At 44.0% G+C, this 26,854-nt stretch overlaps 1 protein-coding gene across 1 annotated transcript; it reads right to left on the bottom strand.

The window, feature by feature from the left end:
• Window positions 1-1,349: 1,349 nt before the first annotated feature.
• Window positions 1,350-24,981, bottom strand: LOC115310911 (alpha-crystallin A chain). The gene is made up of 3 exons (XM_029969396.4): window positions 24,154-24,981; window positions 7,733-8,224; window positions 1,350-4,589 (listed from the first exon to the last, which is right to left on the bottom strand). Exons 2-3 carry the CDS (start codon window positions 7,976-7,978, stop codon window positions 4,167-4,169), a joined length of 669 nt encoding a protein of 222 aa, XP_029825256.1. The 5' UTR covers window positions 7,979-8,224; window positions 24,154-24,981; the 3' UTR covers window positions 1,350-4,166.
• Between the last annotated feature and the right edge of the window lie 1,873 nt (window positions 24,982-26,854).

The raw sequence follows: 26,854 nt of genomic DNA, 5'->3' as shown, positions 1-26,854 counted from the left end.
ATCGCGCAAGGACATTGCTTTTCGGCGGATTTTTTTAACGTTCGTCCCATTCGATCACTAGTGTGGTTAACACATCCGCACATTTCAACAATTTGCCTTTTAAAGATGGCCCGTGATGTACACGAGGTGTTAATACGTGGTCATCAGGACTAGCTGTGGAAGTCGGAAAATTAATCTACCAAATGCTTTGTTGTGAGCACGCGCTTATCCGTAAGGCACATAGCTGCTGCAGCCAGAAAATACTCCCTTTTAGACTTTGGTCTTGTCATCAGCTAATGTCGTAATCTGATTGGCTGGGGTGCGGTGATAAGATACTTGAGATTCACCACACCCTTCACTTCTTACACAATAGAAAAACTTTAAATGCTGACCAAGTTCTCTACATGAGCTCGCTTAAATCATTAATAATTTGTATACACGTTGTGAAAATAATTTACCTAGTCAAGGGAAAACGATTATTTGTTAGTACAAAGATCAAGCACTTGGCAACAATATTATTGTCTGCAAAAAAAAACTGTCTCATTCTAATACGTATGCTAAGCGTGTCGACTCTCATTGATATTATATTCGTATTTGTTTTTTATTAGTTTGCGGAATAGGGTAACAAACTGTTGCCAAACTTATAAGGTACAGATAATCACGTTCTGACTGCTGCAGGGTTAGACATTTTCACGGAAAGCGGTTGTGTTACGTGTAACATAATTATGCACAATTTTTGTTTGTACATTTGGATTTTAGTTGCAGGTATTACATGAATACGTTATCAGGAATATTTAGTTATTCAATCGAAATACAAATACATTAGGCAATTTTTACGAAAAAACGAAAACCGTAAAATTTTCTTTTTTTTCTTTTCTGAGAACAATTTATTTTACTATTTTATCGCGAAAGGAGAGCAAACGCTAATCTAGTGACATACAACTTGTAGAAACGTGGGCCATGGCCTATTATAAGTTCGAGCTTCTCGCCTTGTGATCGGTTCTTCGACGCTCTCGTCGGTTAATGCCATAATCTGATTGACTGCAGAGGGGGCTTGAGACTCACGTACCCCACCATGCATTTCTTAAACTGTCGATGACTCTGCGGAGAGAAAATTCGTCTGCTCCCTTTGAAGGGGTTGTGATGACGTCAGAACGCTGAGCTTTGATTGGCTCGGACTGAAAGATAATGGGTAGACCTCAAAGCAAGCTACCTCGAGGTCTACCCACTATCCTATAATCAGAGACAAGAGCGCGGCGTTAAAAAGTCAACACAACCCCTGCAAAAGAAGCAGACGAACTTGCCTTAGTGTTTATGTAGCCACCACACGAGCAGCTTGCACATTATCATCAAAACTCAGCAGCCGTTTTAAATTTCGAAGATATATCCGGTTTAATACGTTTGCGACATCATTTACATCAGTGCATGTCACGCGTTCACTGTTTACACCGAGAACTAAAATTCGATAGACAACAGGCTCACTCTGCCAAAAACATCGCGAAGCGAAGGATATTTTTATTCCAATAATAGGACACGCCCTTCCCCTTTCTAGAAAACAGAAAAAGAAAATGACGCGTCAACGTAAAAATAAGCATTAGGGTAAGAACTTTCACAACCATCGCATCTTTAAAAAATAACTTTGTTTAGATATGCATCAAATGCGACGAAGGAGCGATAGCACTTGTTGTTTTGCTTTTAACCGAGCAGCACTTTCTATCATATTTTAGCGCATACATTTCTCCCCTAAATTTAACAGAAAAAGTGAGACGTCGCTTCACGATGACATCATAATGCCACGTGGTGTCAGTGTAACAAAGACTCCACGTGTCACGGTAGTGTCACGTTACAATGTGACGTCACGTAACACTACGAAGTCACGGGGCACCACGACGACGTCACATAGCAGACCAGCACAGGCAACAAAGGGTCGGTAGAGGGTTTCCACATAAAGTCATCGCTTTCAAAACGAAGCGAAGCCAGAACACGGCAGCAACATGTCGACAAAACTAGAGGCACCAAAAAGTCAAACGTTTTAACGAGCAAGTTTGGTACGGAAATCACCCCTGTACGGTTTATTGCACGTGCAATTCCAGGGTGCCGAGAGTGGCTGCAGTTTGCGGGGCCGAAGCGTGCCAAACATTCGCAGTAATAAGTTGCCGGAGTGTCACAAAACAGCTCATCCGTCGTGAGACTAGAATGCAAAGACCGGTTCACATATTTGCGTTTGACTGTCATCATGTGCGCTACGATCCCTTGTGACGGCTCACGACGACATACCACACTGGCGCTATAGCTATCGGGCAGCCCCGGGAAACTTACTGTCTGCGGATATTGTACGCATCGTTTTTCACCGTGAGCTTGAAAGCATTCTGACAATTCTATGAAAGACCATTTTCTAGGAACGAAGAGTATAATTTGTCTCGCAAATACTGCGAAATTTTCAGGCTAGTCAAACCGAGATCGAAAGGGTTCCAGGGCTGCCGGGTGGATTGTGCCAGTGTCTACCCTCGTTGTAAGCGGTCACAAGTGGTAGTAGCGTAGTCGGTGTCAGTCGAACACAAGTTTGTTAACCAGCCTTAAAACGCGGGGTTGATTTAGCAAAGATACCTAAAAGCCGAAGAAGTAGATCACCTCCCTTCACCTTTTTCTCTCTCTCTCTCTCCCTTTCTCGCTTTTACTCTATCAAGAGTTTGACATCCTCGCAAAGTCGTGTCGTGTCCGCCTCTTTCATTCTTCTTTTCTTTTTTTCTTTTTTATCTTAGAGGGATTTGTATCCTTACAGAAGATAAAATTTTCAAGCAAGTTAAAAAAATATGTGGGCAGTTTGTGTTCCTTTTATACAAACTGTTATGTTTCGCAGAGCTGGTGAATGAATGTTTACTTCGTTCGGTGCAAACAGATAATGTCATTTGGGAAAATTAGTCCTTAAATATGTCTACCTTATCGTTGTACTTATCACACCAAACGGGCGACGAGGACATTTCTGTTACATGGCGCTTGTGCTCCTTGGGATGGGGACGTACGTATCATTTCTTTACATCTGATTGTGCCTTTATTCCACTGTGCAGTTTCAGGTTAGGTGAGTGCCAATATGGCGAAGACTTTCGGACACATTCATTGCTTACATTTTATTCATACGGTAACTATGGTAGCTTTGGCTTGTTGACAGCAACGGTCTCACCACACGTAATGCCCATGTGTTGACTGGTAAATAAGCTCTAGCCTGTGACGTACCAGACCGTCTCGAACTTCATATGCTGTGGGGAAAATATTATAGGTAGACTATTTAAAGCTCTGAGTAGGAGATATAATTTAATGGTACCTTGCAGTAGACAACTTTGAGGAGTATGCCCCCGATAGGAAGATTTCATAATGGTGAACAAAAACAGAACTATCAAGCCCAGTTGGACGTAAAAACTTGCAGGCAATGGAATTTGCGGCTTCTTGCCCGAGAACTAATCAATACTGTTTGTCATAGAACCAAAAATAAATTTTGAACTCACCTTTCAAAATTTTTAGTGCATTTATAAGCTTTTCGAAAGATTTCAAGCATCGCTTGCCTGCCGATCCAGCTGACTGGCACATTGCATTAACATTTCGGGTTTAAGCCGACAACAACCACATGTAGATAACATGACACCCCATCATGTAACATGCAAAAGTTTTTTTGTCAACAGGTGGTTCTGCAACAAGTGCGTTTCCCGCTATTTTCACTTAAAAAGCAAGCGAAAACGAAAATAAAACAACAATGTATGAAGAACTTGGGGACGGTCAGATCAACGCTTTCCTGCATATCACCCGAAACAGCAGAAGAAAGTTGAAGAGGCTGGATTTTTTTTTTATGCGGAGATACAGCGCATGGTTTGGACTCATAATAGACCCTTTTCAAAACCACATCAAGCAACATTGGCGGTCACCATTTTTTTCGCGGCACGTAACGTGTGATTGGATCCGAGTGCTCTCCGAACGCGGACGCAACCCTCGTGTCCAATGCATGCTCAGAACGCGTTCCCAAACAATGGCAGACGCGGATAATTGTCACACCAGCAACTAGATGGCGCTCACTTTTGAAAAAAAAGGTCTATTCAGGGCCTTAGTACTAGTTTGAATATCGGGATATCTTCAAAAAGGGGGCATACACCTCCAAAAGTTGGCTTTCAGGTTACAACCTCAGGGTTACATCTAGCTCACTTCACCTTACTGATTGCCCCTTTCCCGACTGGCGACCCTAACGACATCCCGTTCTTCAGGATAGACTTTGACGTGGTTGTCGTGGTCGTCGAGCTCGTAGTCGCTCTCGCTTCTGTGCCGGTCGACGTGGAAGTCACCGTGGACGTCGCTGACGTCGCGGCCGTTTTCGACGTGGCTTCGTCGTTGGTGTCCAGGACCTTGATGGGAACCAGCCTCTCGTGACCCGACGGCCTTTCGGACTTCTTGGGAGCCTCAACAATGAGGAAGCCGTCCGAGGTGATAGAACACTTCACGGTCTCCGGAAGCACGTCCTTGGGCAAGGTGCACTTGCGGGTGAACTCCCTGGAGATGACGCCCAGCTCGTCGGTCCGGTCGCCGTGCTTGCCGTGGATGATCACGAAGTTGTCCACAGTCTTCACCTGCGCACAAGCGTGGCAATTGCTGGGAAACATGTCGCGCGGCAAAGGTTACCTCACATTTGACGACACCGGCGAGCTTTCGCTATACAGTATGATATAAAACCTTTTAACAGGGAATCGTAGTAGACTGTTTTTCTCCTCTGCTACGGTACCTGTGAAGAAAACGCCGCAGCTGCGCATGCGCGCCGCCAACCTTGTCTGCATTGTTCAAGGTCTTCTGGCGGATTACGGAGCGCTATCCGGGTGCTTAGCGGACTGCGGAAACGGTCTACTACTATTCCCTAGGGTGCCTACATGTTTCCGCTCCGCTTTAGGGTGGCGCCAACTTCTTGTTACCCTTCCCAGACCCTCTCCCACCGCCATTTTTTCCCACTTCTTATTTCGCTAAACGTACACAACGTTGAGTTTCTGTAGTCTCTACACACCGGCAACACTGTGAGGCCACTTCCGTTTCCGTTCATGAGAGGAGTCGGAGGCTGAGAGGGATGGCGGTCGTCGTGGCTGTCGCTCTCTTTATTCGTGTGTTTCATATTTTGAAGTTGCAAGCAGGAAGTGTGCGTTGCTGTTACCGAAACTCGAGTTCTCGCGACAAAATAGAACGCAACAGACCGGCATTGAACGCCGAAACCTCGCCGTCGGAATGAGAGCGGTGAGTGCTCCCTAGCCCTAACGAGGATTCGCGGCGTAGTCCGAGCGCACGACCGGCGAGTGTGACGAAATGGTCGACAAAAACAGCGGAGGTTGCCATGGTAACAAGGTAGGCAACACTGGTTTGTCGGCAACAGGTATCACAAACGTTGTCGCCACCCTAAACAGCGGAGCGGTGGAAACATGTAGGCACCCTACTATTCCCCAATGACAACACAACCCTTACAAAACTGTTTGTTTAATTTCTAGGCTCTAGAAATTTTTTACAGTAAATAGTCTATAAAGGCTATATGTATTTTAAGAAAAATGATGCCACTTCCTATCCACTGGCTGGAGCTTTTTAACCGCTTCATTTGTAGACTTTCTATAGAGCGTAGAGTGTAGAGATTGAATAGAAATTGTATAGGAAACAGATAGATACTTTACCAACATTTCTATCCCCTCTTTACAAACTATTGGGCCATTTTTATGCGAAAACGAAATCATAATGATTAATTTTAGGTTTTTCAGAATGATACGAAAACATGCACTCGCCACTTGAAGTGTGCACGTAGTCATACATCACAAATTCATCCGCCACAGAGCACCAATAACACTAGTAATTCAGTAGTGTTCACTTCTCCACCGCGATATACGAGGGGGGACCCAAAAGGAACCGGAATGTATTTTTACAATACTATGAATTTATTGCTACACGTTCAAACTTCAGTCACCTTCGAAGTACTCTCCACCTAATGCAATGAACTTGTCGAAACATTTTTTTGCCCAATGCTTACACACCTCTAAAACCCTCAATGTCGATGTCATTGAGTTTTTTTTTTTTTTACGTTTTTTACATCGGCAATCAGTATCCATTTGAGGATTTTATTCATGCGACGAAACGAAAAAAAGCTACACAGTGCGAGGTCGTGTGAATAGGAAGAGTGAGGTGTGAGGGGTCATGCGGTTTTGGTCAGAAACTTCTAAACACCGAGCGCGAAGTGGGCCGAATGGCAACCCGAGTTGTGGCGGGACTGGTCCGTCCACCATGACAACGCGACTGCCCAAACCGCGCTGAGTGTTCAGCAGTTTCTGACCACAAACAACACGAACCCTGTCCACCATCCTCCCTAGTTACTCGACCTCACCCCGTATAACTTACGTTTGCTTCCCCGCATAAACAACATTTCTCAAGGCGAAAGTGTTTTCCGACGTGGAAGAGGTGAAACCAAAACGCGGCGGAACCACTAAAGGCTATTTTGAGCTTTGAAAGTAACGTCTCAACAAGTGCATTGTATCAGGCGGGGAGTGCTTTGAGGGTGACTGGGATTTGAACTAGACAAATTGAAAACACGATTTTGTACGAATAATTTTCGGTTTCTTTTAGGTCCAACCTCATATACCTACAAGTTAAAGGCAATCATTCGAACGAGGACCGCCCCAGAAGATGAAAAGATTACAAGTATGATGAATTTTTCTTGCCAATAATTTACACAAAATGTGGTCTCTAAAAGTTGGCGAACCAGTATATTGGCAACCATGAAGTACTGGAAGAAGAGATAAATATAGAGAAAAATGTGCCTCCGCAAGGAGGCTCCAACTGGGTGTGATGTCACTTCTCCGCACTGCATCTTATTATTCTATCGATTCTAGCCTATAGAAATTATATATAAACATGGTGACAGAAAGTCTATTGAAACGCGGCGAGGGAAATTATGACATTTTTATCGTTTGTACCCTAAAGACTTCGATTGAAAAAATCTATATAAAATCTATCGAAAATTGTCGATAGGACGCGACTGGGTAGGAAGTTGAAAGGGTCGTTAAAATTTAGATGAAATTCCTATAGAATGCATTATTTTTTTAAGGGAGATATTAGGGCGTACTTTTAGATTGCGGTCATTTGTATATAGTAAATCAGCTAGGCGTGCAAGTTCGTCCGTTCTTCGCTCACCTTTTGCGTTTTGTTACCCACCAAATACGCCCAATCACGGAGCGAGATGTGTGGAAATATAATAAGCTATGCGCCCAGCGTATCCTGGGCTGTCAGTGACACCAACGCGCGACTCTGACGTCATGCAGCTGCGGTGGCGCTGCCGTCGACGCGGCGCCATTTTGGCGCATATGCAGACGTATCACTAGACGCGGATCTGGTTCGCGCGCACGCGCATTGCGCACAGGTGGTGGGGGTACGTGCGAACTTGTCTGCAAACAGCGTGTGTGTAGGTCTAAGCTTATCGTCTGCCATAAACAATGGTTTTGGCGGTGCGGAAGGAATATGGTGAACGTTCGCTGTCATCGCGTGCTTAACCGCAAAGGGCAGAAATCACTCTGTACGGACCTAGTTCCTGCTGCAAACAGTGCGTTGGTTTTATATAGCGTGACGGTCACGGGCACCCATGAAAAAAGCGGAAGTTCCCGTGCCTGAGTGACGTAATCCATCAGTCTGGCGTGTCTCGTTATGGTCCCTCAAACGCTGTCGCACGCACGTGGTGCGGCAGTTTGCGTCCACGTACCTCGAGGTCGTCCGCATCGAAGTGCCCGACGTCCAACCGGAGGCAGAACCTATCGGAGTCGTTGGTGAGGGACGTCCACACAGAAGGCTTGAGCGGACTGCCGTCGAAGAGACGACGGCGGATGTCCTGGTAGCGGTTCTCATAGAACCGGTACTCCCGGTCCAACCTGGAGTACTGGTCGTTGAGCCGACTCCGCAGGTCTCCCAGGTCGTCCGACAGTCGACTGCTCGAGAAGATGGACGACATGGTGCTGTGCTTCTAGGGTTTCGATGAGATGATCTGGTGGCGTCGCGATTTTGTGACGAGGCAGGTTTTCCTTAACCTTCGTTTCAAAGGTTTTCTGTTTATTCTTCTGTTCGCCACAACTGACAGCAACTGGTTTGGCCCTTCCCACTTCCCAGGGAGATATTTTAGCCGGAGGCCGTCACAGGTACACCCAGGAGCGTGTTCAGCTCCCGTGACTTGTAAATGTTTTCCGTTGTGTTTTGAAACCTGCAAGAACCAAGTGAGAAGACAAATCATGAAGGGGTAATTATGACTGCTGAACTATTTAGAAAGAGTATAATTGACGTCGTATTTTTTTTCTCAATATTCTGACCATGCGACAATGTAATTAAAATGTTATAAACATAATATCATGTCACGGTATGAACTGAGCACCATAACCTGACTCAGTTGTGAAAATAACACGCCGGTGAAACGGCATTAGGTAAAATACAATAGGCTCGTTCGATTTACCTGCACTTCTTATACCGGTGCAGAGAGGTTTAGGGCTAGTGCACTTCCGGTATGTGTATTGAAATACGGCCGGAAGTACGCCTTCCTACACGTTTCTGCACTGGTGTACAGGAGGGGCAGGTAAACCGAACAAGTTCAATGTATTCAAAGGTGCAGTCACCATAGGCCGTATTTAGTGGCGGCCATTAGCGGCGAGATGCTTTAGTGGCGCCCTTCTACGGTTCCCCCTTGTGACGTCATTACCTTGCAAACAACAAGTTCGATGGTGTTTGTAAATAGCATGGTGGAAGCTTGAAATCATTGCGCCCTCAAAGGAACACTGCCAACACCGTCAAAATTAAAGTTCTTTCATTCCTCTTATTTCCGTCGATGATAAATCCTTTTCTGACGTCATAGTCAGCGTTCGGCCAATCGTGGAAGGCCGACCAAAGCGACATTTTCGGTCGCGCACGTCGCCAATAGCTGGGTGCGGACCTGCTGAGTGCATGCTGATGGTAACTTCCATAGTTCTTTGCAACGTGTATTCCTCACCATCAAGATTGAAGGTCTTAGCAGCCTAATATTGTCACCTCGTTTTGAGGTTGCGCAGCGAACAGCTCACTCAAATGTGGCGTCCCCTGACAGAGAAGAAGACGCCCAATTAAACATCGTCTTCTTAAATTGTTTTGATTTGGAATGGTAAATAAAATGCGGGCGCGAGTCACCCCGCACGTTTCTCTCGTTAGTTGTGCATGCAGCAGCATTTGTGAATCAAAGGCGACAAAAGAAGTATTCGGGCGGGGTTAAAATGGAACGTTCTCAGTGTGGCCTCATAAAGGGTCCTAAGGTAGTGATATCATATAGCTAACATCATCAGAGCCTGGGGCTAGTGAAGTTTTAATTTACTTACGAATATGCGAAAAAGAAAACCTACACAAATGCTAGTTGTAAAAATTACAACACACCATGCGTTTTTACTTTACAGTATTATTACACGTAAACGGATAACTATTGTAGTATTCTCTGGTAATTGTTGTCAAACAATTAACATTTTAAGAACATTAAATATGAGATGTGAAATTTCTTAAGAGCGTTTGAATTTTAGCACAATGTTTTTTGGGCCCCAATTGAATCATTCTTCTACAAACTGTCGAGTTTCGATTAACACTACATCAAATTGGTATTATAGTACAACCTTTGCACTTCACTAATATCTTCAATGTTCCGAATTTCTCACCCAATTGAAATATATATATATATATATATATATATATATATATATATATATATATATATATATATATATATATATAAGTGGGCAACAACGTTAGAAAGGTAAACACTAAGAATATTCTCATCTTGGTTAAAAAACTAAGTTTAATCCAAACTTAAGGTCCTTCGCGAACAGTCACTTGTCGAAGAAACAATGAGAAGAAAGCAAGACATGGAGGAAGCTATACTTAGAACCAGCTGTGTAAAGTTCAGTCACACCACATCTGCTTAAACAAGCTGTCATAACTCATTCGGCGCAACAAAAAAAAAATAAAAAAATAAACAAAGGGAAACATTGAATGGTACGCGTTGTAAATGAATTCCCTTGCGCAAGAAGAAAAAAAAAAAAAGAAAAAAAAAGTGAAACAAACAAGACGCAGTGACGTCATGATGGCTCCGAGATGACGACGCCACTCGCCAAACGCGCACGTTAGGAAAGGATGGAAGTTTGTTCAACTGCGTTCATACAGACCAACCACGTAATCGCAAGACTATAAATAGTTCGCTGTCCTCCCAAAAAAGCGTCACTACATTTGTGTTTATCCAGGTGCGCTGATTCGATATCATTCCCCGCGTTCTGGCTCTGCAAGCGTGCTCAGCAACTGTGTACGTTTGGCCGGGTCATGATGGTGATGAAGCGTTAAATCCCGCAAAATTCAACAAAGGCCAAAATTTAATCAGAAGGGTCTCTTGTGAGAACACACACTGTGCGAAGTGCCTATAACTGCGTATATAGACAGGTCGAAAAAGAAAGACATTAGTAGAGTGCGGAGGCCGCGCGGTAAAAGCTGCATGCCCGTCTCAGACCAATGCACCACCTCCCTGCCATCACCTGGCTCCAGTTTCCGCGCAGGGGTATGGACGGGGGCGCGATCACGTGGCGCAAGACAGGCGTATCAATGGTCCAACGAGGACGTAGCTCTCACTGCGCAGTCAGCTTACGGGTGGGCGGAATACAGCTGGTGTAGATGGTCCGTTTTTTTCTGACTGGAGCCTAAAATTAGCTACGCTTAACGGTTTGGTCCCACACGTCAAACATATCATGTTAGCAACGTTTTAACACAGAATGTGTTTTACCAGTCGAATTCTAGGAGAAAACCGTCACGAAGAACCGTTACGAAGGACTGTGACTACACAGGTGTGTGACATCGTGATGTACAGGGACGTCACATAACGTCACTGACCCTGTGACGTCACGGTATCACGTGTTATAATGAAGCCACTATGACACAGCGCGATGTCATGAGGTCACATGACTCTGTTACGTTGCGTGACGTCATGATGCTTTGTGACAGCGTGATGTCACCTGGCCCCATGATGTCGTGTGATGTCGCAGTCATTTGACCCGATGACGTAACGTGAATTCACACACCGTACTTCTCCAGCTCTTTCACGACACATTTTCTGCTTCCCAGTCTTTGTCAGCGTGGTCAAAAAAGTGTAATATTTTAACGTTTAATCATACGGACATTTGTGATCAAGTTGTAATATGGATTATCACGCTAGTGACCGAACAGCAGACTTCCTTCCGTAGGCGGGCTAACTTTGGTGTTTAGCCCCAAGAGTACAAAATAACTGCCTCGGTATTAACATCTCCCGTGATTCACAACCACGGTAAAGCGAGCCATCCGGAGTTCTCGCCTCGCCTCGGACATCAGCGCAAAAGCCGCTAATGAAGAAAAAATATATATATATTCGGCGCTATCTCGTTTGTCATGGCAGAAAACTACCTCCCAGAAAGCTAAAACTCTGTTAGAATGTGACGCGGCGCTAATATAATGCGGAAGTTTGGGAACATGACCTTACTGGTCCACAAGATAAAACAGGAAAGTCGAAATTTCTTTATAGGCCGACGTCCACTTAAGACTGATATCACCAAAATGAGAAATCACATTGTAGGCGCCGGTAGAATTTGTTTTACTAAAACAAAAAGAAAAAAAAAAAAAAACTTGTGAGCAAGAAAGACGAAATCTTTGTCTTCCGTGGTGACAGGTGTATTTCACTGATATTAACCCCACATGCGTCCGCATCGTCAGTTCTTGTACTCAGATATAAAGCTTAGACGTCGGCTAAAAAGAACAGTATTATATTTCATGTTTTGATCCAGGTAACATCATGTTCTCGGACGTTGGCCTTCTATCAGCACCACTATAGTGTCACATTCTCACTGAGTTTCAGTTTCCTGTGATGCGTAGTTTATGCACGCGGGCCGAAAAACACGGTTGAGTTTTTTTAGAAACACCCGGTATCTCAAACTTTAGAGCGCTTGACTGTCGATCCTGATTTTTATCTGTTATTTGTTCCTGACTTAGGTATTGAGGTACAAGGCTGGGGCAAGATGAGAAGGAATAATTGCGGGGGCGCCTTACCAAAACCGCTAGCCTTGTATCTGCTCCACGAGTGGTAACTTTAGTGCGCTACTACGCTTCTCACGCGCTGAGAGTCTTTCTCAAAATGGCTGGTTTAGTGGTTTTCGATAACGCTCAGCAAGTTTCTAATTGGAACCGTATGTCTATTTTGACTAATTAAAAAGTTAATTAGTGAATTTTAATTACTTAGCCGACTTATCGCAAAGATTAGCCACCCACATAATGTCCCCCTGGGCGTATAACTCACTCGCACAAACCGCGTAAATGTAGCTTTTATGGCTTTTTTATAAACAAATCTGCAAGAATAAGAAAACAAACTGTATATATATATATATATATATATATATTGTGGGAGCCGGGGGTGAAAGACGAGGCAGAGGGCACGTGACAGGCGGCCGGCGGAGAAGGCACGAGCTGGGCGAGACATTGCGTGCTGAGCGAGGCTGGTAGCTGGACAAGGAACGTCGAAGCCAGGCTGCCTAGCCTGGCCCATAACAAACCCCGGAGCGGTCCACCAGCGAGGTCTGGAGCAAGACCGGTGGAAACGGCGAGCCCGGGCCATATGACCTGGGCTATGACGATCCCGGGGTGGTTCCGCAGCGAGACTCGGGCATTGATAGCCGGGGACAGCCAGCCTACGCAGCGCTGGCGTGGGAAAGGCGATCCGCAGGCCTGGACACGGACCCCGACTGTGAGCTCTGATCGACGGGCGACAACAAAGGTCGGCGGGCCCGGACCACCGGCTCTCGATGACGGGCAACCGAGAGGTACAGTTAACCCATTCGCTGTCTTCTCGTTGCAATGTGTGATTCCCTGGGTGACGGGCGGAACGCATACCGATCGGGCGACGATTATTAGTATAAAGGGACCTCCCCCATAAAGAACCCCCACAATATATATATATATATATATATATATATATATATATATATATATATATATATATATATATTCTATGAAATAATACTAAGTTGGTCAAGTTCCCAATCTTCTGACGGAAAAATTTTTCTATCGCAAATCTCATAAACGACAATTTTTTTTTTTTTTTATGACTGCGGGGTATTTCGGTAGGCCTAGGATGCCACACACTAAGGGTGATGTGTAATTTTGGTCAAAACCCGACTCAATATTGATCCTAACAAAATAATGAAAATTAAGAACTTTTTTTTATCAGTCAATGGTGATTTAACAATGACCCTTTTTCCCTTATTTGGGTCCACGACATCCTCCACATGCTAAGATTCGGCGCTGGGTCACATGAAAGCACTCCACCTCCTGCGGGTACTGGGCGGGAGACTTGCCGGCGAGGACGAGTGCAGTGCTGCTCGATGCACGTTAAAAGCACCAGGCTGTCACGCGAATCTTCCACAAACTCTAAGGAATGCCTGCGCGTCTACCTACCCGCATAACATTCAAAAATCCAATCTCTGCGATCTACGAAATCAGCTCAGCGAATGATCAGGTGGAACATTTGTTTAGACCTAAAAATTAGGTCTGTGCTGTAGCGCAGACTTGATTTTGAAGTCTGCACCATAAACATGAAGTCTGACCTGTGAAAACGAAGCACTATAAAAATGAAGTGTGACCCTAAAAATAAAGTCTGACCATTTTGAAGTCTGGCCTAAAAAGCGCAGACTTCATTTTTAAGTCTGAACACATGTTCCCCCTCATCATTCGTTGAGCGAATCTCGTAGATCGCATAGATTGGCTCTTCGAGTGTTTTGAGGTTAAATAGACGCGCTGGCATTTCTTAGAATGCCGGAGCAACTCATGTTTCCATATTTTAAGCCAGACCGAATTCCCACATTGTAGATACACATACAACTTATATGACCTTGACTTTGACCACTACTACTGCTACGTAACCGACGGGTCACTTATAAGCGGAGGTTGAAACAAAGTTCAAGACATCAACTAACTTTTCTTTCTTTTTTCTTCATTCATTACGTTTCAAAACTTCAATACAATCAATGGACAAAAGGAGACGTGGTCTATGCGTTCAGTCACCAGATAATTGCTTCTTTCTTTAATTTTTTTTCTAATAAACCGCCGAGGTGTTGTGGCATTTTCAAACACGGGACCCAGAACGCACACGCTCCACTGCCTCCAAGCAACACGACAATCATTGGAACGCGGAACACCCCCCCCCCCCCTTCCCCTTTCCCCCATTCCCCGGCTACGTAACTTTCCTACAAGCCCAATGTCGGATCGTGCAGAGCCGCACCTGCCGTCTACGATGCCACCTTCGTTAACCGTACAATAAAAATAAACACAAATCAAAGGACCCCATCACGTCGCGCGGCGTCGAGGCCACGCCCACGTGAACGTATGCCCCCAGTGTCCACTGCCCTTTCATCTTACGACGAACCGCAACGGACGCTACGAGCCACTGTATAACCAATCCATAGCCTTGCAAGTTTTCACGTGACCCTCTGTTTTGGCCGAAGCGACCCTGGGAGCACCGATTCCTAGGATGACACGCTCCGAGTCATGGATTGGCTGGCTGGCTTAAAACATTGCGCGTAGTTTACCATTTTTTCCCCTTTTTTATTTCGGCTTTATCGCGCTAGTTCACCAGCTTGCCTGTGTATTTTTTTTTTCCTTTTTTTTTTTTTTTTTATTGGTTCGTGACGTTCGTTGCGGTCCATCCTAAGGCGAAATGTAGTATCGAAGGGTACACGTGTAAGCGTTACGCGATTACGCTAATGCGCTTCCCACGGGATATGCGCGAGCTCGCGGTACAGAGGTTCCATACCGCGCACGTGTGGGTCATAAACACCCCGCGCAAGAAGAAGAGAGAAAGACGAGGGAACATTTCGAAAATTCGGGCTTTGCTGGAAACTTCTAGAATATGAGGGAGCGTCGTGAATATTGTTTCCGGAAAAATGAATGGCCAAAAACGTAGGCGGAAAACGTTCATACTATAGAGCAGTATTGGGCAAGATACTTGACACAAGTATTTATGATAAGTGACTTGACAAAAGTATTCGAGATAAGTCACTAAATACATTCTGCAGTGAGATTAACTACCACAGAAATTAACTAACAAATTAACTACCACATTAACTATCGCGGAGTATCGTGAGCAGAGTACAAATATTTAGACATGTAGTTGGATTACTTTCGAATATACTTCCGCATTGCGCAATTAGTATCGGCTTCAGTGACCTTCACAAGAAATCGACAAAGGCAAACGAAACCGGGATGTTTTTCTACGCGGTCCAAGTCTAACAAGTGGTAAATTTGTGGATATCGTACGAGATGAGATTTTTAACACGTTTAAAATAACGATTTGTGCTGGTTTTATAGTGCGCACTTTAAACGCAACGTTTTACTAAGATAGTTCGAAGTTGCACGTTAAACAAATTTTGAATACTCAAAACAATGAGTGAATAAACACGGCACTTTCGCGCTTTCTTCGGATAGGCTACCAAAACGCTACGCGAGAGATGACTACACTTGAAAAAGAAAAGCGCAAACCGACACGGAGAAACACTGATGTCTTCCTCGCGGTTGTCCTTTTTTTAAATTTTCGTCTCTATACTAAGCTTTAGAACGGCGTTCAGAAGGACATATGACTTTGGGAAGATTGTTCGTTTGCATTTTAAGAGCCGATCCTGCTCGTAGCTCTTTTCCTGGCCTGTTGTTGCAGTCTGCGTCATAATGACTCAGTGTCGGGTTATCCCCCTTCCCCGAGAGTGTTAGACTGGTGAGAGAAAGTGGTATCTTTTCCGTAACAAAGTCAAATATAAAAAAAAACGCTAAAAAAAAAATTTTTTTTTTTTTCTTGCAATAAAATTGCCTTCTGCGCGCTGCGATATTTTTCTGCTGAGCTGTGGAACACCTTTTGCTCTAGCGCTGTTGCTCTGCTGTGCGGTATACCAGACGCTCCGCACGTGACCACAGCTGTGACTTAGCACTTTTCGCACAGGTGATAAGTGATGCAATGGTCTATAATTCCCATTTTCTTTTTTTTTTCTCCTATATTGGCATTTTGGGTACGCATATATGGGTCCAGCTGATTTTCTGTTTTGTGCTCGGTCAGTTTTGCTTCAAAATTGCAATCGGTTCAACTTCGAGCTCCGGCATGCCGATATCTATTCTAATAAAATGACTGCTGCAACTTTTGTTTTTAAGACAGATAAATGTTTTTTTTTTTAGATAATGAGTATAAGTTGCTGAGAAATGTAATTACGATGAAGTACCAAATCCTCTCAATCAAATGCATTTGCAGGATACCAAAGTACTACCAAAAAGTGGCCGAAATCGAGTGTCTAAAGTAGAGTATTTGAGATGGGCACAAGTCTGTAGTATATGGTGACTAGATAAGCGACGTTTTATGATAACGACACCTCAGCCACCTTGGTGCTCAAACTGATAGATGCCAATTATCTGAAGCTTCATCTGAGATCGCAGGAAAGGTTCCACCGTCCTCCAGAAATGTTAAAGCAGACGGCGACAGAGAAAAACGGAATCGCCTGAGCATTCTGGAACCACTGGAGTGCCAATACCCTAAGCGTAACTGATCTATACTCATTTGCATTTGAGAGTAACCAACTGCATTACGACTTTATGCGTTCTGGTACGACGCTTTGCACAGACCTTGGTTGCCATAGCAACCATCTCATCGTAAGCAGTCATAAGCGGTCCTAACGCAGCTGGTCACAAACGCGACTGTCCAAACCAGCCTCTAGAGCTATAGCTCTTTCGACAGACACACGTGTAGTCCTCCTTTGACGTGATTTGTCGAGAGGCGTCGAAAGCCAGGTGTTGTATGTTCTTAAAAGGATGGCTTGATTTATCTGCCCGCGAGATTCATTTCCGTTGCTTGAACTTCCACAGAATGTGACAACTCTGTAGGCAAAGATTGGGACGAGTGCTAGTCACGAGTTGCGACTAAGCGTCTTGGGTTCCAGAGATTGCAGGAAGTGGTCTTTATCGCTGTTCGTCGTGAGAGGAATGGTTGAGCTCGTATCAAGTTACAAACAAACACAATAAAGCATTCTTAAGCACTCGGTGCAAGAACTCGCAATATGTCTGAAGTAGGAAATCACTGTGGCAAATAACATGGTCCGGTAATACGTGCGAGGTAGGACGGACGTTTTTTAAACATCTTAATCTGGCTGCGATACAGATCCACATGTTAGATAAAAAATATATTGAATCAAAATAATGTGAACCAATTGCAGCCAGAGAAACGTCGCACCATGCCCTTAAATCGCCTGCAAATTACTAACTCTCGCGCTTACAAATATTTCGCAATCGCAAATAATTAAAAAGAAAACGCGTTGGGCGCCATAATTGGAGACGTTCGCATTAGCTACGTATCTCGACTTAGTTAATTTTGCCGCAATGTGCCTCGTTGTGTCCTTTAAGACTACGCATGTATCGTACTGTTGCGAGCGTCATTTGATCAAACATCGTTCCATTTTCAACGTAACTGGAGTTACATTCCCTGGAGCCAAAGTACGCAGTGTTGCCACTGTATTCACAAACCTAGCTGTTTCATCGCTTGACTATTCGATACCGTCCCAGGAACGCGTCGTTGACTGGTGTACGTATGTTGTTTTCCTGTTTCGTCGATGCATCGAACACCTACCGGAAACGGCGACAGATGACGTGTCGGATGTCGCGATCCTGCCGGTCGGTCGTAGAAGTTCCGGCAGAAAAGCACGAACTCCTAGCTGCCAAAGTTTCCGTGGGGATTATCAGGCTAGAGGGCGACCTGCAGCATAAAGGGCGTCATGCCACATCGATCTCCGCTGTTACGTGCCACGTCCTGAAAAGCAGCGGGCAATTCACCGTGTCGGTTTTGTGACGTAATCAGGCGTAAATCGAGAAACGAATCTTTTAGGACGCCGGAAACACACCAGTCGGAGGCGCCATGCGGGCACCATGTATACCTCCCGTATTTGCTTGCACTGCTTCCAGCGCAGCTTGTAGCGTCTTACAACGAACGTGATGCTAGAAGGCGGCGACGCCGAGAGGGGGCGGGTCGGAGATCCTCGAACGATGACGTCATTCGCAGACCTTGCCTTCTAGGGGTATTGGCTAAGTCGTAGCAGTATGATGGAAGAAGAGACAAAAGGAAATAGCCTAAATGACCATTTAGGTATTTATATATAGACGGGGAAGCGGCGACGTAACTACGCAGTTCGCGGACGTGGGAGGGAGATGGAAGCAAATGTTATATACCCACGCCTTCATGTGGGTACGGAGGCGTGTCACAGAAGCCGGAGGAACGTATGATACCCCGCCGTTGTATTGTGAAAACGCTTCCTTGAGACAAAGACTTCGAATGGCACGGTGCTATCCTCTGTTTGCTCAAACTGGTTCAGTTTGAGCAAACGCGATTGCTTTAGCTTCAGACAAGAAAACGCAAGCATTAAGATTGAGAATATGCGTGTCCATGTAGAGCGGTCTAGATCCGATTAAATAAGCTACTCTAAGAGTATCGGCACCCCGTTATTCTATTATCTCGTGGGCGCCACCATATTGGTACTCAGTGCGGAGTGGGCGCAGTTGGGTGAATGGCGTTTTTACTGACGTTATTTCGTCCCCCATTTTGACGTCATGAGCTGTTTGGTGTGTGCTGAAGGCGAGTATTCCGAAGAATAACATGACACCCTCAAATCGGTAGCACTCAAGCTCTGACAAGTTCTGTAATGCCTCTTCTTTTTTTTTTTCTGCTGAATAAAACAATTTTTTTATTCACTCACTCCAACAACATAGAGACACTGTATGGGTCCCCAGAGTAACGCCAATTCCTTTTCTTTTTTTTTTTTGCGTTTTGCCGACAGCATACTCACTCTAGCCAGTCATGTGAGCATCATTGGTGACGATCATTGGACGGTAGCGATCATGTGACACAATCACCACTTGACTCACCTCCGTCAGCGCTTCAAGCGGCTCTAATCGCTACCATCGTGGGTCCAGCAAACAACTGGACACACGCACGCTCTGCTGCTCATCGAATGCGCGTTTAGGCTCCGACTTTTCGACGCGGTTTCCGACGTCAAAAGCAAGGAGGTAGTGAACTTAGTGGCACCATGCCTGATTGTTGCGCTTTTGGGTGTAGCAGCAGGTCGGAGGATAGAAAGATACTTTTCCGGATCCCGCTTGAAAAGAACGCAACTGCGAGACGATGGAAGAACGTTTGATTGGCCATAGTAAAACGGAAGTATTTCGGGCCCACTGCAACAAGCAAGCTTTTTGAGGTGAGTGCCGATTGCAGCTGGATCGTTCCGCGTATCGCTCGTTGCCTCGTAGTCGAACAGGCGTCAACTGTGTTCGGTTTCGCACGAGCGACGCTCTTGCGATTTGGTAAGCCCCCGTCGACGCGTGGACCCAAGATGGCGGTGCCATGGTTTCGGATTCAGTGCCGCGCCGCGGTTCTAAGACGAACCTTCGGAGTTTCGTTACTCTGGGAACCCATACAGTAACTCTACAACAACACAATGGCAGATTGACGCCACGTTTGCGTGTGAAGACAACCTATAGTTACCATTCGAAGAGGCCACTTCCTGAGCTTTAGGTGCGAGCTCGGGGAGTATTGGTTTTCTCTGTTGCAGCCTGTTTTAACATTTTAAAAGACGGAGAACCGTTTCCTGCGACTTCCGATGAAGTTTGAGATAACTGGCAAGCATGACGGTCGAGGTATCCTTACCTTGAAGAGTAGCTTTTCGGCTCTAAAGCGGACTATACGGAAGCAGGTATCTTCAAAAACCCACCTGTGCTTAATATTGCCTCTCACGTCGCTCTAGCTTTTTTAACCACCTGTTCGACATTTAAGACTCTTCCGACTTTTGTTGTTGTTGTTTGTTGAACTAAACTTTATTGCTCTGATATTTATACAGTTACGAAAGCAAGTTGCAGCTATTTTTTTCCCCTTGTTATAAACCGGGACACCGGGCTATGGTGTTTTGTGATTGGATCTGAGTTTTGTATACAAAATATAAATAGAAGTTCCTATCAAAATTAGCTCCTCAGCAACAACAACAAAAAAAAAATGATGGTAAAAGTTTTTCGGTTCGGGTTTCGGTTTCGGTTTGAATCCTTGATTTGAGATTCGTGTATCATTGCTAGCATTAGTGTATTTTATTTTTTTATTGATCATGTCAACAGGGTAGATGACAGATTTATGGTGGGAAATTCCTAAACGTCAGGAGTGCAATTTAAGCCTAAATAAATTCTAAATTTATAGTAATGACATGTAAGATACGAAAGGGAGGTTTAAAGAGGGTGAATAGGGAAAAAAAATGTCGGCATTTAAAAGTTACACGAACTGGTAACGCTCCTGCATTTGTAAAATGCACATCGATTGCCCCTAGTTTCATTACGACTTTCATTTAAATTAAAAAAAAAACTATATTTAATCAACTATAAAAATGTAAAACGGTGCTTCGTTGTACGACAATTCATCAGTTGATTGTTACATAGCTTACTCACTTTTTCGTGCGCAACGTGGTACGCATATTTTGGAAGCTCTAAGTAACATGGATATTATTCTCCCCTCCCCCCTCCCCCCACACACACACAAAAAAAAAAAAAGAAAAACATTACACTATTTTGAAAGTTCATTAAGCTCGCTAGCAGTTCAAGGCCTCGTATTTTCGAAGTAAAGGTAAAGATGTTGAATATCTGCAGGCATCGTCCTCCAGCAACACTTGGCAACGAGCGGTAAGAAGGGGCGAAGCCCCCAACACAACGACCTTACAAAAGGATTAATACGTGGACCGCTGTGCCTGGGTAGAAAATGTGTACGTTCTAAATGACAGCCTGAAACTCGCAGCAAACAGAAGCATTAGTTCGGAAACAAATCAAGCTCCCTCTGATTAATATGCTTGACTGTTGCCAAGCTAGATTAATGAGTGCAAGAGGCGTTACTGTCTTTCATTTTTATGTATTGTTCATTAAAACATTGTGATATTAAGCTACCCAATGAGCGGGGGTGGAGTTAGCATTTGCCGTACTAGGCAGCCTTTGGGAAGCGGGGATTGGGGGAAAGTAGCTAAATTTGGAGTTAAAATTTTCAAGAGTAGATAGATTTGGAGCTAGTATTTCCAAAATTGCTAAATTAACAGCAAGATTTAAAAAAAAAAGAAAGAGCCAGTTAATTTGTGGGAAATTCTGGCACTAGACAGGTGCCTACTGTAGCCATTGGTAAGTCCGTATTCCAAGTAATCGAATATAAAATCGCGATAAAATATATTTATCGCGGGATAAAATATATTTATCGCGGGATAGAATAACTTGTCGCGTGCAGCACAGAAAACGCTAAATAAACAGTTATAAAAGTTTCTACTAAAGTTTATAGGAAAGTCTAAGAAACTGATGTTTTTCTTGGAGAAAAAATAAACGTGTAAATTTTTATAGTCATATCCTAAAAGCCATTACATTTTTGCAAATTATTTTAATCGGGCTGGCCTTTAATAGCAATTACCGTCAATATTGCAATTCCAACATGACCCCTAAAAGCAATAATTACAAAGGTAATTAACGAATTTCAGCTAATTAGCTTACTTACCCTGACGATTGTCCCCTCATCTAACGTACGCCGAGCCTGATAAATACGGGGAAGAGACAGTCGTCTCTCACCCTTTTTTTTAATAAGCTCGAATTAAAATTAAGGACCCTGTATATACAATTCCTTTCTCTCTCTCTCTTTCTCTCTGGCGAAATTCGCTGCCGCCAGTGCCTCTTTCAAGCACGCTGAAAGCTTCAAATGCGGTGTGTAGAACTCTTCTAAAGGAATTGTTGTCAGTGTGCGTGAATTATCTTATCTGCTCACGTATATTTTATTAATATCTCCTATTCCATTCTCTAACACTCTGCTAGATATTTATCTCTCTAGTTATCTCTGTAACCTATCTAATCAGGGTATAATCTATATAATCATCGAAAATATGTCTGTATTCTCACACATAGTTATCTATATAAAGTATCTAAACTACGTTTCCAATCCAAGAATCGAAGCTATATATATATATATATATATATATATATATATATATATATATATATATATATATATATATATATATATATAATCTAACTATCTGAACGAAGCATACAATAAAAAATTGCATCTGTATATATAATGTGTATATTCTATCTTATCCATACGTTTAACCTAAATAATCTACCTTTCTTATCTATGTATCTAATCAATATAGTGTGTCCTCTTATATGCACGTCAAATCTATATCATTATCTGCATTATATGTATATCATATAACAACTATACAAATTGATCAAATTCATTTATGAACGGTCATATTCTGAATATACTAATCCTATCTATCTATCTATCTATCTATCTATCACTCTATCTATCAATCAATAAAGCTACCTTTTTATCTATCCCTCTATGTACCTATCTATCTATCTATCTATCTATCACTCTATCTGTCTATCACTCTATCTATCTATTTATCTATCTGTATATCACTCTATCTATCTATCACTCTATCTATCTATCTATCACTCTATCTATCTATCACTCTATCTATCTATCTATATATATATATATATCTCCATCTATCCATATACCCATCTATCCATATATCCATCCATCTATCTATCTACGCACGCATGCATGTATGTATGCAAGTATGTGTGTACGTATATTACCGTTCTTAATCTTTCCTCTGCTTGTCTTTTAAAACAGCTTGTACCGTACTTTTCTCCTAAATTCACGAAATGCCAATCTCACCCACACCACAAAAACGCCAGCCCCAAAAGGATACTAAGCATCATTATACATACACACCGGACGGACAACCGACGGCTTCATAGACACCGTATAGAGCAAAAAAAAGCAGCAGGATGTAACCCGCATAGAAGCTTCCAGAGAACGCGTAGAATCCACGAAGCGGAATTAATGCGGTCTTTTGCGCAACGCCATGAGTCACGCGAGTTCGCACAACAATTCGTAACCGCGATCGGCACGCCAAAACAAAACTACGGCGACCCTACTTGCATACCCACGCATACCTGCGGACCCGGCTGGCGTGGCCAGGAGACGAGCGTGCGTAAAAGAGCGCGTGCACGTATACGAATTTAGGTATACATGTGCACGTGACGCGCACGCGTGCATGGGTACCCGTGCAGACAGGCTCAGCTAGGACTCCACTGGTAGGTAGTATTACGTGAATTCGGTGTAGCATCTGTCGACGCCCGGAACTATATGCTACGATTAAAGCTCGCCACATGGTCCGAGCACAATGTTTGTGACTTTCCAAATAACGTTCCTTTTCTTTCTTTCTGTTAATAGCATTTCTTTTTTATACGAGGTTAAGTGCACAAAGTTTCGCCAATTGTCTTTTCTCTTATTCCAAAACCCTTAGAACTGAGTAAATATTTTATTTTCAGGATTCGGTCTCTGTTATTGCGAATATTCGGTGTAGTAAATCTCGCAGCTTTATGCGAATTCTACGATTTCGTACGTGGGAATTTACTCGCAGTGACAAAATAGACTAGACAGACTTCACGCAAACATTCGAGTGAAACGTTTGTATTTAAAATGTAACGAATAAAACAATTCTTAGAATGTTTGCTCTATATGCATGCTCCTCGTAACATGCTTATTTACTATAGCAAATATATTTGCGAAAAGTTAGTTTTCCATCTTTAGGACAAATTACAATTGTTTTGGCATATTTATAAAGTTATTTTTTTTAACGTTTATATTATAACACATTTATGGAGTTACTTTTTTAATCAGTTATGTTTCAACAAATTTCAATGTACTTTTTTTTTTTTCAAGTATTACTTTAAAAAAAAAGAACTTTATGTGCTTTTGACCAAAAAAAATGATAACGAGCCTATAATACTACAGCAACCACAGGTAAAGGACAAAAGAGCACACTGACGTAAGCATGAACGCAAAGCTACATTGCGGTTGACCCTCGAGATCGTGCATTTTTACAATATCTAGATTCGCAGAACTGGCTCCGTATACATCTATAAACGAAATTCACTAATTTAGTTTTGCCCTCAAAACAACTTTATATCGCGAGACAAAATCAGAACCAGAAATGCGTGCGTGGACCTTATTCTTACCACAAGGGTTGAAAGCTTGCCAAATGCGACAGGGATCCTTCCTGGCGTCGCCTCGTCACAGCTTCGTCTCAGCGAGAGTTGTCGGCTCGCTCGGATCAATCGATGCAAATAGAAACAGGCACAAAGAGTCCGCGCGACCCACAAGTCACTCAGGGCGAGCGAGTCTCCGCGGCGTCCTGCTTGGAAGAGCGCTGTCGAACCAACGGCCCTAACGACGGCATTCGCGCACCGGGGCTATACGCACCCAGAACAAACACGCACAAAAACCGAACCGCGCTCACACACGCAACGTCGGCCCGCCCACACGACCAAATACGATAGCCTCAGAACAGCGTCCCCAAAAACGGCAAATATCTACACCGAGATAATACGTGGTCTAGTTATATACGGAGCTTTTCGCGGCCCACCACCAAACGAGCACCGTCTGCGAGCGGGTTTGCGTCGTCTGCTAGCCCGGCGGCGCGTCGTAAACTCTACCGGTACACCGAAGAGCGGGCGCGTGCGCGACCCTGGAGCGACGTTTAGGTCACGTGACTCTGACGTCACGATTCGGAGCCTCCTAAATATTACCGGTACCCGGCTTGGCGTGGCTTGGCGCGGAGGCGCGGGTCGGGCTTTTTGGAGGCGCAGTGGGGGACAGCGGGTGTATCGCCGGCGGACCCCCCGTTTATGCCGCTTCGCGGCGAGAGTCTGCGGATGGCTAATAAAAAAATATTAACCCACCAGGCCCACCCGTACAACACGCTTCGCGACGCACCACCTCCGGCCCGAGCCCCGCTGTCCCCCCCATTGCACCTTCCCAACGTTAGTGGAACTGCCTGGAGAGACGTCACTGTCACGTGGTTGCAACGTAGCGGTGACGCGGAGGAGTGACGTGTGCGAGCTGTCTTTCTGTGAAAGTTGGGGGATGTGCAGACTGCAGCCGGAGCTGTCGCGCCGCGACAGGCTGTTTCGTTTTGTTTGATGTTCTGGATCGATGCGGTCAAGGTCTAAGCCGCCCGCCGTGTCGTCCTAAAATGTGACTCAGCGTGATGGGTCGCAGCTTGAGCAATCGCCATTGTTTGAGCCGCTCATCACGCGTGGGCATTCTTTCTGAGATGAAGCGATTGTGTGCCGAATGCGAGTTATTATTTGCCTAGAGGTGGAGAAGGACAATATGCGGAACGGGCTATTTGAGTTACGAATCTCGAGATATTTCCGCGTGTACGAGCAGAGGCAACATTGTGGGGCAGCCACCGTGACCTGCAGACAACTATGGAATCCCGTTAGATCACCCGCAAAGTTATCACCTCGTCGCATTCATTCGCGGACACCTACTACGAGTTTTCTTTTAATTAAAACAAATATCGTTCGTTGCCCGCGGTCCTTTCTTTTTTTTTTCTTTTTCGATTCAAAACGGCGTTTCCTCTTTGCGTGTTTCAGATGCATCAGGAAGACACACAAGCCCTTGGAATGGCAGTTTAACTCGTAAGACAGCTTCTTACCCTGCTTGCAGTTTTCCTGTTGACTGTTTTCCCACTTTTCCTCTCGACAGCTTTGGTCGCTGTGGCGAACGTCGCTGCATAGTTTTTTTAACGCGTTGTGTACGATTGGCGTTGGCGCCCAAAGAGGGACTGACATGATATAGCGGTACATCCTAGTTTTGTGCTGGATGAAAGCAACAGGTATGCGTTTTCTGTATTTTTTTTTTAATTTATAGTCTATATACTACTAGGGTGTTTTATTTTAATTCAGAGCTATATGAAATCAAAAGCCGTCAAATGTAAACTAGTGCAGTCTGTGCAGGTGAGCTATACGACCAGGGGGACCTAATATATGTGGGGCCAAACGTCACGATAAGCCCAATAACGAACTACAATGTGCTTTAACTTTTTTAATTACTGAAGATAAACATATCGGTTTCATTTCGAAACTTGATGAACCTAATACCACTAGATAAGTAAATTTCTTCTAGATTTGAGGAACGTGGTAAGCGGGGGTGGGGACGGGGTTGCCATTCGCGTTTTTATATCTATACACTCCATCTCACAGCACCTGGGGACCGCTATCAAAAGCATAGGCGCGGTTGCACAGGTCTGCACACTTCTTCTGCCTTTAAACTGAAAGCGGTTTTCTTAAAACGCCGTACTCGCGTCTCTGCTTCCGATAACGATGCATAAAACGCTTTAAATAGAGCAGATAGCTACGGATATGCCAGGCAACAGTAAAAGGAACGTTTCCGGGTTTGCGTTCGCACGATAAAATGACCGTGACCGATAAAAACGTGTGTTCACAGCAGAAGGAAAATAAAAATAAAAATATAATGGCGGTAAAACAGACTATTTTGCCTTTTTGTTCCGATTTTTTGTTGCAGCCTTTGGTTTTTCACTACATGGGTATATTTCGTTGTGTTAGCAGAGAAGCGGTTCTTTTTTTCTTTCGTTTTTTTTTCGAAAACGAAGAAACTTGTTACAAGGCTCCAAGGAAGATGCGATATGGGTACTCAAATATCAGGTAGAGTTCCTATAGACCGTTTTCGTGTGACGGATGCCATGTTGAAATATGACTTAGTTGGGTTGCGCGACAAAAATTAAAGTGTATACTTCAGGCATCACTACCGTAAAAAAGTACAGCAAAAAAAAAATATAGAACTATTGTCATGAACCCTTTGAATTCTTCAGCCTTCCAATCGTCAAGTAAAATTATTTACTATTTTCCTACG

Source organism: Ixodes scapularis, unplaced genomic scaffold, assembly GCF_016920785.2.
Source record: "Ixodes scapularis isolate PalLabHiFi unplaced genomic scaffold, ASM1692078v2 PGA_scaffold4__175_contigs__length_147842914, whole genome shotgun sequence".
NCBI classification, from domain to species: domain Eukaryota; kingdom Metazoa; phylum Arthropoda; class Arachnida; order Ixodida; family Ixodidae; genus Ixodes; species Ixodes scapularis.
This window is presented reverse-complemented; position numbering and strand designations above follow the sequence as displayed.

What these genes read in the sequence shown, in the direction of transcription:
- LOC115310911 (XM_029969396.4), bottom strand. Translation starts at nt 7,978, where the DNA reads ATGTCGTCCATCTTCTCGAGCAGTCGACTGTCGGACGACCTGGGAGAC. An exon ending in TCGATGCGGACGACCTCGAG is followed by an intron (nt 4,590 to 7,732) that starts GTACGTGGACGC and finishes GCTTGTGCGCAG; the next exon opens with GTGAAGACTGTGGACAACTT.